At 37.0% G+C, this 15225-nt stretch overlaps 1 protein-coding gene across 1 annotated transcript in view; it reads left to right on the forward strand.

Annotated features, from left to right (window-relative positions):
* Window positions 1-15225, forward strand: part of LOC150084682 (ribokinase-like) — a 124408-nt gene that overhangs the window by 33108 nt on the left and 76075 nt on the right. The window contains exon 5 of the mRNA XM_090375426.1: window positions 10961-11125. Within this exon, the coding sequence (XP_090231552.1) occupies window positions 10961-11125 (165 nt within the window). The remainder of the gene's footprint in view (window positions 1-10960; window positions 11126-15225) is intronic.

Here is a 15225-nt window from a genome sequence, read left to right on the forward strand (position 1 = left end):
CGGTCCACTCTGGACCATCTCATTAGACTGGAAACATCCATCCGGGATGCTTTCCTAAAATGTGAACATTTGATGTCTGTATTCTTTGACATGGAGAAAGCGTATGACACAACTTGGAGATTTGCCATCTTAAAAGATTTGCATAGCCATAGATTTGATAGTTTACACAGATGGCTCGAAGTCGGAATCCTATGTGGGATCTGCTGCTGTCTTTCCGGACACCACCATATCATATCAGATTCTCCTTGAATGCAGCATTTTTACTGCAGAGCTGCACGCTATAGAGTTAGTCTTGGATCACATTAGTAAATGTCAGTACCAACAGTTCATTTTATATTCCGACTCTCTCAGCGTGTTACGGGCTTTAATAACTGTGAGATTTAATTCTCATCCAGTTCTGTTTTGCATTCAGCAGAAGATTCACTTTCTCCATGAACGTGAATATGATATCCGCTTTGGTTGGATTCCCAGCCACATTGGGATTAGGGGGAATGATTTGGCTGACTCCGCAGCCAAATCAGCAATTCCCAATAATAATCGCTGCCTGTCAGTCCCCTATACAGACTACAGGCAAATAATACACCAAAAGATACACTCCCAATGGCAGGATTCGTGGAATAGACAGACTACGAATAAATTATATCGAATAAAGCGTGTAATTGAACCGTGGCAGTCTAGTCTGCGCAGGAATAGTAAGGAGGAAGTTGTTCTTGATCGGACCGGCATAGGACATAGTCATTTGACTCATTCATATTTGCTGAAGGCTGTTGATCCTCCTATGTGTGAGTCCTGTTTTATTTTTATCAATTTTATCCATCAGACACATTTTAATTGACTGTCCAGTTTTTAGCAATATACGTTTTACCGCTTTTAACCATCTGACTGAGCCTTATACACTCAGTCAGATTTTATCTGACAATGACCATGTGTGTGCTGTTTTTAGCTATTTTAAATCAATAAAAGTTTTTACTTGTATTTAAAATTTATATGTTATTGTTATTTCTTTATTGATTTATTTTTTATATATTTGTTATTATATATCTTGACATGGTGGCCTAACTAATTAGGTCACTGAGAGCTTAAATTTTTATATATTACCTGGTCTTGGCGCATTATAGCCTTAGTTGCTAATGCGCCAATAAAAACCAAACAAACAAACTCCACCATTGACAAAGCAATTCTAGATCTTTCTTCAAGCTGCTTCCTCGACTCCCCATACAACAACATTAAGTTGTCAGCATTGGCAACCATGTCATAGCCTGCCCATGGTTTTTCCAGTAATTCATCTTTTACCATATTCCAGCTATATGGTCCAATGATGGATCCCTGGGGAGCTCCTCTCATCACTCTTTTCTTAATCTTAGTGAACTTTGTTACTATACTTACATATCTCTCCCTAAAATAACTATTCAAAATCCCATATACCTGAATGGTACATATCATCTCTCTTAAGCGAGCAAAGAAACTTTGCCACCATAATCAATCAAATGTCCCATTAAAGTCAATAAAGATAACCAGGACATAGTTCTCTAGAGTCCCCTGAACTTTCTGCACATCATCATGCACAGAATCTTCAGTGGATCAACCACTCTTAAACACATATTGCCTGGTGCTGCACATCTTATTCTCTTCATAAATTTTGTTAATTCTCATCATAATTAACTTTTCTAACACCTTTCCCAATACTGGTAACAGAGCAATGGGCCTATACGAAGATGGATCTTTTACATCCTTTTCAGGATTTTTGAGTAGAATCTTTACATACAATAAAAAAACTTGGAAATACTGTATCCTTCAAACATTTATTATATATATACCTTGGCTCCTGCCCACATTTCAAACCAAATCTCTTCACAACTTCAGGTAAAATACCATCATTACCTGGTGCCTTCTTATTCTTGGTTTTTTTTTAGAGTTACTTTAACTCTTCCATTGTAAAGTCTGACTCATTTCCCTCTCCTTCATATTCAGAGTTCAGTCATCTAATCTCCCTTTGTTCTTCATTCTCAGTTCCTTTGCGATCCTCGAGAAACAAAGAGGAGAGCATGCAGCCTCTGGAGGACATCCAATCATAACTTCTAATTCCATTATTCTCTATAGTATGATACAATCTATCAACTTTAATTTTATCAAACAACATTTTGTATGGTATACCCCATACATCTTCCTTCATCGTTTCATCGAGCCTCCGTAGCCAGGTGGGCAGGAGCAGCAATGTGTAGCACACACTTCTTGATTAGACCGGGGTTCGAGCCCGTGCCCACCAAATACGGAGAATGCGGAAAGGTCAGGGAATGACCGCCGCATATCCCCGGAGCAATATGGCCTTAGTTGCTAATGCTCCTTAAAAAAAAAAAACAAAAATAAAATCATCTTTTCATTCACATATTGCTACCAAGATAATTTTTTCTCTTTTTGTATCCTAACCCTATATTCATGTCTTAATCTTACATAATTTAACCTTACTTCATTTATTTCCTCTTCAATACCATTTCTTCTTAATCTTTGAAACACCCTCGTAGAATGCTTGATATGCAGTAGTCTTCTTCTTTAAAGATCTGCTTTCTTGGTAGCTGTAAAAAGTTCAAGTATAAAGTTCAAGTCCTCATACTTTTGTTTGTACAACCTAGGCATTTTGTATGCAAACATATTCATTCCAATGATGTACTTTGCTGTAATCAAATATATTATTTAAAAATTTTATTTATAGCTATGAACATTGAAAAGAAGCTTTCATATACATCTCTTTATGCTTCTCCTTCTGGAAGGATGGGCTGTTAATAGCTATTAAAAAATTTCATCATTAAAGACTTTAATGATGAAATTTTTTAACCTTTTTTTTTTTAAATCTAAAAATGACACTTATTACGCAATGTTTTAACCATTTTAGCTTCACGAAACATCTGCAAAAAAAAAACTTATGTACATGTATTTTTCATATGCATTTAACTTAAAAAATGATAACATAGATGCAATACAATTTAAATCTTAACTTTGTAATACAAAATTCATTAAAAGCCCAACTTTCATTTTACAACTTATATTTGTTATTACTTCTGTCTGGTAAAACATATTTATACATTCAGCACCATGTGAGCAACAACTGCTTATATTGCATTCCGTGATAAAGAGCAGTTAAATGAGTAAATGTAGCCTAGTGGTTGGCATTTTTAAAGTTCGAGCCCAAGTGACTGCTAAATATGGTAATGATTTTATGCTTGTTGAAATGATTAATTGTAAACTCCTCTGACTTATGTGGTCATGCTAAGTATAAATAGACCATATAAAATAAAGCAACAGTTATCAAAATACTAATGTTTGATTTAGCTGGTAGCATATTGTTAATAAGGCATTTAATTAATACTAGATGTACCCGGCGTTACATATGCAATCTTTCTGATTATGGCGTAAATAGTTTAATCTAGATCCTTCAGCCTTCACTATCCTTGTTTAGCGGTGATATAGTTCTACAGCAGTCACCTATGGGATATATGCATATGTCTCTATTTGCAGGTAGTTCCCCATCTTCAACAATAAATATTGCAGCAACCTCCATTTTGGATTTAGGTGCATTATATCGCCTCTTAATCATCTCGTCCAATTGTATTACTTTGGCTTGCATACACCCTTGGTTTGATTGTTTTTCAAGCCATTTTGTTGTTGCTTCAGCAGAATCGAAAATATAAAGTTGTCCATATCCTGGCTTATTTGCCTCGTTTGGATATAGTGGTGATACCAAATGGTAAATCTGGCCATGTATTCTAAAACAGTATGGACCATTTCCAGGTGGCGATTTAATCTCTGCGCCCATTGATGCGAACACCACTGCTGAGTTGTACTCTCATATATGTTCTCTGTAGTTATTTGCTTCATGTGTATCTCCTGTTAGCAGCTCTCATAATAGAATAGGTGCTCAGACAGTGGGTCAAGTGAAACCTCTCCATCATGACAGCATTTAGTGTATTTATTCAATGTGTTTAACTCATGTCCCCAACATCTTGCATTGCAATACTCACAGTTCTAACACATATTTCCTATGTAATGCTCTTCCACATTAATTACATGCATCCGGTACATCTATTTGATTAGTCCTATGGTGCCGACCGGGCTAGCCAGGTGGGTAAAGTGCCTACCTGGCAACCCAAAGGTCGCGGGTTCGAATCCTGCCTCGGGCTTGGATCAGAGTAAAATGCAAAAACTTTGGGGGGTGCATTATGGCCACAGAAGCCGATGCGCCAACAACTAACAAAATTAAAAAAAAAAAGTCCTATGCCGTTTCGCCCGTCTTCTCATTTCCAATCTTGTTTCTCTTTCTTCAATGTTTTCTGTTCGTCTTTGTAGTCATAGAGTCTTGTTTTGATCTCTTAGGCTATTAGATCTCTCCTCTAATGTTTCATTAGCATTTCTTATACATTTTCTCAAAGTTCTTACACACCGTTCAGCCATTTTTACACTTCTTAAAACTTAGAACGGTTTATTAAAATTGAAGACAGATAATGTAGAGTTAAAATAAACAAACATCGATAGCTTTCAGATATAGGTTGCCTTTCTTCAGTCGAAAAACGTTAGTACAGAAATTAATAAAGAATGCCCGGTATGGTGGTCATGCGAGGTGAACCACATGAATGGATGCTGGCAACAATTAGCAGTTGGAAAATTTGGGCAGCATACCTAAGTGTTTTATATATATAAATTGTCATGCACTAGTGAATGTTTGTTGAACATTTTAATTCAGACAGAAACAATATTTACACTTATTGACACTTAATAAAAATTATATTGAATAATACTATGGGGAATTGAGGAAATTTAACGCAACTGACATATTCTATGTACTGCTGATGTTACTCACAAATAGCCTGTTTTTCCCTCACCTAGTTTATCTTAATGAAACTGTTACATCTACTTAAGTTTATAAAAATGATCAATTAATAAAATGATCAGTGGGATCAATTAATAAAATTTTCCTTTCTAATTTGTAGTTAAAAGTAGACAATGCACTCAACTTGGCAGTGCAATATTTCATGACACTAACAAATGTCACTGATTTCATCTGGACATGCTTGCATTGTGCTACTGATGAAGTTTACTAGTTTACTGGTTGAAAATGTTGGCAATTGATGCATTGCTGTATACAGGAATACCTCGCATAGTGCAGTTAATTCATGCCAAAAAAATACCGCGCTGATCGAGGTATTATTAGTATGTATTTTAATGTAATGCATTCCAACAACTTGAATATATATATATGTCGAGTTGCAAAAATATATAGGTGTTTGTGTACTATAAATTGATGCACACAAAGTTCTTGCAAAAACGTAAACTAAAATGATAAAAATGAAAAATACTAGTAAGTACAGTACAAATGATTTTTATTACAGTATGTCATACTAAAAGAATATAAGTGAAGTACGTACTGTTTTTATTTTGAAAAAAAACTGATCAGCTTAGAGTGCACAGTTTTTCCTTCTTTTTATCTGCATACATCTCTCTTTATAACATCGAATGTCATTTTTCAACGCCTGCTTTACTTTCATACCTCGTTCGATGTTTGGATCTCGAAGAACACTCAGCACCATTACATTTCTTCTTTCCACTCATATTTGCGTATAAAGGTGTAACGTTTTTAAAAAATAATCTTTAATAAAAATACACAGTGAAAAATATTTGTACACCTTACACACAGCGAACGACCTCACCGCTCGGAATCTAGACTGTTTACTAATGTATGAATGCTAGCAGAGTCCGTATATAATGAGAGTTGAGACAACAGCGTGACCTTGAATCCATAATGCATTGGCCTATGTGCTGGCATTATAATACATATACAGTATATCAAATGTATTGGTTCATAATGCAGTTAATTTTTTTTCAATTTGTAAACTGCACTATAGTGAAACCCGTGCTGTTTGAAACCGCGCTATGCGAGGTGTTCCTGTATTACAGTCCAGAAAATAAACCTTTCTGTATAATCTTAGGGAATAACAGAAGAATGGATCTCATGAAGTTTTCTTTTGAGCATTGAATTAAAAAATCAATGGAAAAATACTTCCAAAGGCGACTGAGGTGAAAGGTTTGGTAAATTAAAGGCAGGATTTGAATAGTCACTCCTAGCAATGGGAAAAATATGAGTGATTGGAAAGTTTGTTTATAAAATGCATAAGACTGTTTTCTTGCATCATAACTTGAGACTTGGTAATTGCATTTTTTATGCTTTTTGCTAATTTTTGGACAATAAATCTAAATAAGCTTGAGTTGTTAAATTAAATTTAAAAATCCAAGTATGAACAGATAAACAGAAAACACATGGTCGGTTTCTTAGTCAGCAGCATTGAGTACCTACTTTGTTTCAACTTCAAAATAAGAATTAGTCAGGTAAAGAAATAAAAAAAAAAAGCATCAAGCTACTGAGAGAGTAAAGTGTTATTTACAGGAACTCCCCGACTTACGGAAATTCGACTTTATGTAAGTTTTTGCTGGCCGGTATAAAATTAAAAAAATCGGGGGAAACGTATTTTGCATCCCGTAGGAATAAATGGAGGTATCGTGTAAATATCATAATGTGAACCCAGTAACACTTTTTTTTTTTTGTTTTTTGTGATATGTTCCAAGTCCTTGGAAGTTAAAAATTACGCTATATTACTAAGCTATTTATCTCCTAAAAGGTCATATTTATAATGGAAATTGCACTACCCTTACGTCATTATCATATGTTCCCGTTATAAGAATCAATTTTGAACGCCTTTGTGATATTTTTCTAAAGGACGTTTGTGGAGGTCTTGACCAAAAATTTGCATTTTCCGGTTTATTGGGCTTTTCTGTTAGTGCAAGAAATTATAAAAGGGTAGTAAACTCTATCTTATTGCATTTGCGATAATCCTGAGAACTGCAATTGTGTGGGTTTTTACGCTTTTTTTTTTGGTGAAATGTGTTTCCCTTCACTGAAATCTTCAATCATATAAAAAAACAAATTTTCAGAAACTTCTTTTCATTCTTATTTACGTATTACAATGGTGAAGAGAAAAAAGAGACCAACGTAAACTGCAAGTGGTGGTAGTGCCAGGAAACGAAACAAAATTAATTTAGAAATGATGTTGAAAATGATTAGGAAGTATGAAGCAGGACAAAGTTTGTCATCTATTGCAAGGGAATTAGGTCTCGCTGTTTCAACAGTGAATACTATTTTAAAGGACAGTGCGCATATAAAAGAACATGTCAAAGGATCAATGCGCTTAAGATCAACAGTGATCACAAAACAGCATTCAGGTGCTATATCAAAGATGGAACAGCTGTTAATAATATGGATGGAAAATCAGATTCAGAAGCGAGTGCCCCTGAGTCTAATGACCATTCGAGCAAAAGCAACAAGTATTTATAAAGATATTAAGGATAAGTACGGCAAACCCCAACCCAAGTTCGTGGCAAGCAATGGGTGGTTTAATAGGTTCAACCATCGCGTTGGTTTCCACAACGTTAAAGTATGCGGTGAAGTCACCAGTGCCGATTCTGCAGCTGCAGAGAAATTTTGTGATGTGTTGGAAAAAATTATTGATGAAGGTGGCTATTCAACGCAGCAAATTTTTAACGTTAACGAGACTGCCCTGTATTGGAAAAAAATGTTGGATCGAACATACATTGCCAAAGAGGAAAATACAATGCCAGGTTTCAAGGCATCAAAAGATAGGGCAACGCTCTTGTTTGGGACTAATGCAGCTGGAGATTACAGATGAAAACCGCTGCTTGTGTACCATTCTGGAAATCCTCGTGCATTTAAGGGCATCAATAAAGCCACCCTAACCATACATTTCTGATCGAAACAGAGAGCATGGATAACAATATCTCTCTCTCCCGAGGTCGAAAAATATTGTAAAGACAACGACGTTCCTTTCAAGATTTTGCTTCTATTAGATAATGCTCCTGGACATCCTACGCATTTAGATGATTTAATTTCGACCATGAGAGTCATATTTCTACAGCCAAACACGACTTCACTCATCCAACCTGTGGATCAGGATGTTATTTCGAATTTAAAAGCATACTATTTACGCACAACATTTGCTCAGAATCTTACATTGAGAGACTTTTGGAAATCTTATAGTATTTATCACAGCAACTTAAACATTAATAAGGCCTGGGCGGAAATTACTAAAAGTTGTTTAAATGCCGCATGGAAGAAAATATGTCCAAGGCACGTGAAAGGCTTAGAAGGATTTGAAAAGAGACAAATCATATGAAGAGGTTACAGATAAGATTGTAAAGGTTGCAGAGCTACTTCAGTTGGTTGTTGTTATTTGGTTTTTAGGAGCATTATCAACTAAGGCATTATTGTTCCGGGGATATGCGGTGGTCATTCCCCGACCTTTCCACATCCTCCGTATTTAGTGGTCACGGGCTTGAACCCCAGTCTATTCAAGAAGCGTGTGCTACGCACTGCTGCTCCTGCCTACGGAGGCATCTACTTCAGTTGGAGGTTGATGCCAAAGACCTGGAGGAGTTAATAGAGGAAGAAGAGAAGGAATTATCTAATGAATAACATATTGACTTGCAAGCAGCAATAGTGAAAGAAGAAAATGCTGAAGAAGCTCAAGATGAACCAAATGAGTAGCCGAGACGCTTCATCGCCAGAGAGATGGCAATGGCATTTTGTGAAATTGCATTGGCAATGGCATTTTGTGAAATTGCATTGGCAATGGCGAGATTTGAGAAGATGGATCCTGACAGCGAACGATTCTTAAAAGTTAACAGTGGGGTGAATGATATGCTTGCTTGCTTGCTACAAAGAAATCTACGATGAAACGAAAAAAGCCACCGTCAAGTCATCCATTAGTATATTCTTTCGTAAGATTGAGCGGCTGATCCCTTCTAAATCTCCACAGCCCTCAACCTCCGCAATGCCATACTTATCAGCTGAAGATGTTGATTCTGGTAACAATGCTTGAGAGGTAAAACTTAATAATGTTATGCCTGTCTCCTCTCTTTTTTTTGTAATTTTATAATTTTGAATTTTTTTAAAATTGCATGCTTTTGTAATTTTTTTCTGCGCGTGAGATAAAAAATTGAATAAATACAATAAATAATTCTATTTACATGTTCGTCAAACATTTCTTTTTTGATTCAATCAATTCAGCGAGCACGGTTGGAGTGCTGCACAAGCATGGGGGAAATTCCCCGACTTACGTAGCGTTCCGTGGAAAGCAACCCTTACATAAGTCTGGGAGTCCCTGTATTCAGAAAAAACTTTCTTATCCTCATGTAATACTGCACTGGCTTTTAATATAAATTTGTTAACTGATTTTCTTCTTCATAGATATGAATTAGCACATTTTGTTTGGTGGTTAGCAGGCTTTCTATTGTGATTTCATAGTTTGTTTTTACTTAGATCAGTCAAAGTTTGCTGGCTGCCAAACATAGAATACATTTGTATTCTATACCAAATTGCAAATTGGGATATTCACACGGTGGTTAATTATAGTAAACACAGTTTAAATAATATCTAGAAAAATTTAGGTAGATGAGCTGAGAAGTGGCAATTGAAGTTTAACATTGACAAATGCAAGTTACTGCATATGGATAGCAGTAATACCAGAGTAACCTACCAACTGTGTGATACCACACTCAGGGTACTGGAGAATGAAAAATACCTGAGGATAATTGGGCAGTTAGACATGAACTTTTCTGAGCAGTGCAGATAGGCTGCTAGAAAAATGGGTTTTTTCCAGTGATATGCACAAATTTTGGCAGCAGAGATAAGGAGGTGATTATACTGTTGTATAAGGTGTTTTAGGCAAAACGTCTTGTGTCTGCATACAGGTTTGGATGCCTCATTTTGTGAAGGATATGGATTTGTTAGAATGGATCTGTTTCATTGCAATACTCTTTTGCAGAGAAGAGAAATGAAATTAGTGAGAGAAACAAAAGGACGATGCTCTTACCAGGAAAGGCTTCAGTTCTGCAAATTGCAGGGTTTGGAACCATCACCTGTGAGGAGATCTGATTGAGGTATTTAAGAATATAAATGGACTGAGTAGGTTAAATGCTTATGGCATCCTTACTCATGCTCAAACACACACAAGGGAATGTAAATTTAAATTGAGGAAGGATGGTTGCAGGATAGACATACAGAAATTTGTTTTCAACCATTTGATAGTTGATCATTGGAACAAACTTCCATCTGGTGTTGTGGAAGCAGATAGTTTAAGAAAATTTAAGGAAGAACTATAAAAATTATTAGAGAGGATAGATAGGTGAAGTGGGAAGGGTTTTTTTTTTTTTTTTTTTTTGCTGATGCTGTATAAGCTTGCTTCCTCATATCATTTGTCTACTATTGCTAATACTAAATTCTTGGAAGTGTTAAGTTAAATATTATTAAACTTTAATTTAAGCTTAATGGTATCATGGGAACCAGTTTGGCATTCAACTATACTGCTCGTAGAAAACGTTTCATGCTACCTAGGAGGAGGAGGGGGGAGGGGATTCTAAATTTTGAAATGTCTGGTTTCAGGAAAATTCCAGTATTTTAACAACTAGAAATCAAACAGTCTATACTTCATTTGGCAATTTTAGTACAGTAGTCTTTCTTTGTTTTTGAGTTTTTGTACAAAGACTACTTGTGACCATATTGTGCTTAACAGCTGATGTTAGAAGTGACATTATTTAGAAAGTTTAGAACCTGTTTAGTTCGCAGACATGTTTTGATGACTGAGTTATTGCCTGAGGTGTCATAGACCTACACATTTTAACTCAGAAGGGAATGTTATCCAGGTTTTCATGGATAAAATTCCCCTTCTGATAATAAATCACCTTTACAACACATGCAGTTTTAAGACATTGTTGCCTTATAACTTGAGTTGCCATTTGCTCACCTAAGATTAAATGCAGGTGCCTTTATTATTTTGTGAAGGGACATTCTATGATTATCTTTTTATATGTTAAATAAATTACTTTTTATTTATTTTAATAGGCCAGAACAGTATTGTGAATGTTTTGGGAGCTGCTGATCTTCTTATTCCAGCTGATATTGCAAAAGCTGAAATTCTCTTTAAGAAAGCTAAGCTTCTCCTGTGTACATATGAATGTCCAAAAGAAACTCTTTTAGAAGCTTTACAAGCTGCTAGAAGATATGGAGGTATTATTTTTAGTTATGTAATGTTTTAAAATTATTATGTGATTACATCCTTGTTGCAGTGATCAAATGTAAATCTTCTGACTTTGTGATCATTCCCGAGTATAAACAGAACAGACTAGAGCAGCAAAGTAAAGGGTTCAAAGTAGCTGGAGTGCTGTCACTTGGGAAAAAAAACTGAAAGGGACAGTTCTCATATGAATCTGCATATACACTGATGAGCCAAAACATTATGACCAGCGAGTCGTTATACAAATCGAAGCAACTGCAGGTGAACTATGGCACATGCGTGGGTCGGGACACTATAAAAAACACCTGATACTGAGCTCCGTTAATCAGTGTTACTCTTCTTCAGAAGGGAAAGGCAGTGGACTTAAGCCAGTTTGATAAAGGCCAAATTGTAATGGCTAGACAACTGGGGTCAGAGCATATCCAAAACGGCACAGCTGGTTTGATCCTCACGGTCAGCCATGGTTAGTACCTACCAAAAGTTGTCCAAGGAGGGGAACCCACGAACCACCAACAAGGTGTTGGACGACCATGGCTCGTCGATGCTCGAGGTGAGCAAAGGCTCTCCCGGATGGTGCGTGGCAACAGAAGGGTGACTGTGGCGCAACTCGCTGGTAATTGGAATGCTGGTGACGGGAGTAATGTCTCACAACACACAGTATATCAAACCCTGCTGAAAATGGGGCTGCTCCGAGTGCCCATGCTGACCATGGTTCACTGGTGACAGTGCTTACATTGAGCACGCCAGCATCGAAACTGGACGTTGAGTGATTGGAAGAAGGTTGCCTGGTCTGATGAATCACATTTCCTGTGCACCATGTGGATGGCTGGGTACGTGTGTGTCGTTTACCTGGGAAAGTGATGGCACTGGATGCATCGTGAGACAAAAACAAGCCGGAGGCAGCGGTGTCATGCTTTGAGCGATGTTCTGCTGGGATACCCTGGGTCCAGTCATCCATGTGCTGGGCACTCTGACATCTACCACCTACCTAAACATCATTGCTCACCATGTACACCCTTTTGTGGCAACAGTCTTCCCCTCTGGCGGTGCTATCTTTCAGCAGGATAATGCGCCATGCCACACCGCCTGGATTGTTCGAGACTAGTTTGTGGAACATGAGGAAGACTTCCAGGTATTGCCCTGGCCTCCAAATTCCTTAGACATCAATCCCATGAGAGCATCTGTGGTTTGCTAGAACAGCAACTATGATCTGCAGTGTCTTAACCACGTCTCAACCAAAGTCTTGTGGTATCTGGTACCAGCAGATACATTTAGAAATCTTGTATCGCCCATGCCTCACTGGGTATGAGCTGTTTTGGCTGCACGTGGAGGACCAACATCATATTAGGTAGGTGATCATAATGTTTTGGCTCATCGTTGTATATACTTGTATGTACACTAATGCTGAGAAATATAGTTAATAAATTTGATGAATTTGAAGTACTGGTTAAGTCAATAAATGCAATTGTTCTAGGGATATCAAAGACATGTTGTCATTCAGGCATAAGGGATGCAGAATTTAAATATGAGGATTTCAATGTGTACAGAAAGGACAAGAGTGGGAAAACAATATGCTCTTATTTAAGAATCATAAAGTCTAAAGCCGAGCATCCGGTCGATATGAGTGGCCATTGCAATGTGGAGTCAGTTTTCCCAGTGGAAAAACAAAAATGAGAGAAGGAGAGCATCAGGCCTAATGACTATGATGAGTAACAAGCAACTATACTGACATATATAGGGTTAACCAGTAAATCAGAATGTTTTATAATGGGGGACTTTAACCTTCCCAGGTATTGATTGGAACTTGTGTGTTGGTCACTCACACAACTACCAGGCCTTTGGAGATTTATTGGATGACTGTTTTCTGCAGCAGCATGTTAGAGAAGCAACAAGAGAAGGCAGAGCTGATCTCTTTATCAGATCTCTTGATCTGATATTATCAGCAGCAACTTTTATCTACAGATTCTTGTAGATAAAAGTACCACTAAGTGGCAGTGAACCCAGTATATTGTTGTGGGATTCACTTAAAAATGTAACTAATATTGAGGGGATAGGGAAGAGATTTTGCTTTCGTAAAGATGACCACAGTGGGCTCAGACAGTTTTTAAATTCCATACAGTGGGCCAACTGATAATATTACCAATAGCAAATTCCAAATGGGAAGCATTCAAGGAAGTAATTTTAGACTACTAGGGTTTTTTTATCAGTTAAGAGATACTGTTCATGGCATAGACCTAAATGTATGTCAAATGAATTGTTGAAATTCATGGCAGAGAAGAAATATGCATGGGGATGGTTATAAAGTATCTGATGATACATATGCCTGCAGCTGATTTAAACTAGTCTGAAATCGAGTCACAAAGTAGGTTAGGCAAGCTAAGGAAGATTATTAGAGGTCTTAGGCAAAGAAAGCAAAGATCAGCAGAAAAGTCTTAATTATATAAACACTAGATGGAAGGGGATGAATTACATTGATCCACTCTATATGAATGGTTTAACGGTTGATGATCCTACTCCTGTTGCTGACAAATTGAATAGGTATTTTGCATCAATATGCACACCTGAGGAATTGTTTAGGGATGGTAATGCTAGAAATGTATCAAATTCTAACATGGAGCTGAATAATTTTGTGGTATCTGAGAGGAAAGTTGAAGAGAAACATTTAATGCTAAATTTAAAAAAAAAAAAAAAAAAAAAAAGGCGCCTTGGGTGGATGGGATCTATTCAATTTATGTTAAGGGAAGCAGCAAACCTTAAGCCATAATTATGTGAGCATCCTTGGATGCTCTCATAATTATAGCCAAAGTCTAGGGAAGGTCCCATGGACTGTAGATGTACAAAAGTATCTCCAATTCACAAAGAGAGATCAAAGGATGACATGAGTAATTACAGACCTGTTAGCTTGATTTCTGTATATAATAGTGTCATTATATACCCTGGTGTCTAGGGTATATAATAGTGGCACTGGTTAAAGAAGTAATGCAGGACTATCTAGGCAGGAATGCATTTATACTTCAATCAGAGTGTGGAGCTATTAAGAGGTGGTCTTTCTGACTAATCTGATTGGATACTATGAGACACTGGCAAAGGAACCGGATTAAAAAAATAATTTTGACATCGTATATTTAGATTTCACAAATGCTTTTGATACTGTTGCACTTAAGACTGCTTTACAAATTGGAGCAGTGTTAGCATTAAGGGTTACTGCTATACATAATGGGATGGTTGAGTGGCAGAAGACAGAAGTTGATTGTTTACTGTTCTATTAGTGGATTCCTCCAGAGTTCATTGCTGGGCCTGTGTGTGTCTGTTTCAGTATTTATTGATGAAGGTATATCAGGCCCAATGTCTGAGTTTTCAGATGATATGAAGGTTGGTTAATGACAAAAATCGGGATATGCTATTGAACATGATCTAGATAAGTTAGGCAGTTGTGCTAAGAATTGGCAATTGCAGTTTAACATTTGCAAATTCAAAGTACTTTATGTAGGTAGTACTAATCTCAGATTAATATACAAACTGTGCAGTACTACATTCGGGTAGTAGAGAATGAAATAGACCTTGGGAGGGTAATTGTGCAATCAGATATGAAGTTCTCTGAGTAGTGAGGACAGCCCATGGGGTTTTGTCAGTGATATACCAGAATTTCCAGTAGGGATAAGTTGGTGATTATCCTAATTTACAAGGCAGTGGTTAGACTGCATCTTATGTACTGCATACAAGTCTGGAAGCCTCATTTAGGGAAGGATGTGGATCTGTTGGAGTGGGTGCAGAGAAGAGTAACAAGATTAGTGATGGAAATAAAACCAGGAAAATGAGGGTGGTGCTCTTACCAGGAAAGGCTTTAATTGTGCAAATTGCAGCATATGGCGAGTAGACACCTGAAAGTAGATCTGTTTGAAGTGTTTAAGGCTCTGAATGGATTTGAGTTAGCTGAATGCTGATGGAATCCTTCCTCTTGCTTAGATTATGCATATGAGAGGGCATAAATTCAAATTGAAGAAGGATAGTTGCAGGATAGATGTGCTGAAATTTGTCTTCAATTAGCAGTTAGTTGATTGTTGGAACAAGATTTCATCTGCTGGTTGTAGAC

This window comes from Mastigoproctus giganteus, chromosome 6, assembly GCF_048544385.1.
Source record: "Mastigoproctus giganteus isolate SK-2022 chromosome 6, ASM4854438v1, whole genome shotgun sequence".
Taxonomy (NCBI): domain Eukaryota; kingdom Metazoa; phylum Arthropoda; class Arachnida; order Uropygi; family Thelyphonidae; genus Mastigoproctus; species Mastigoproctus giganteus.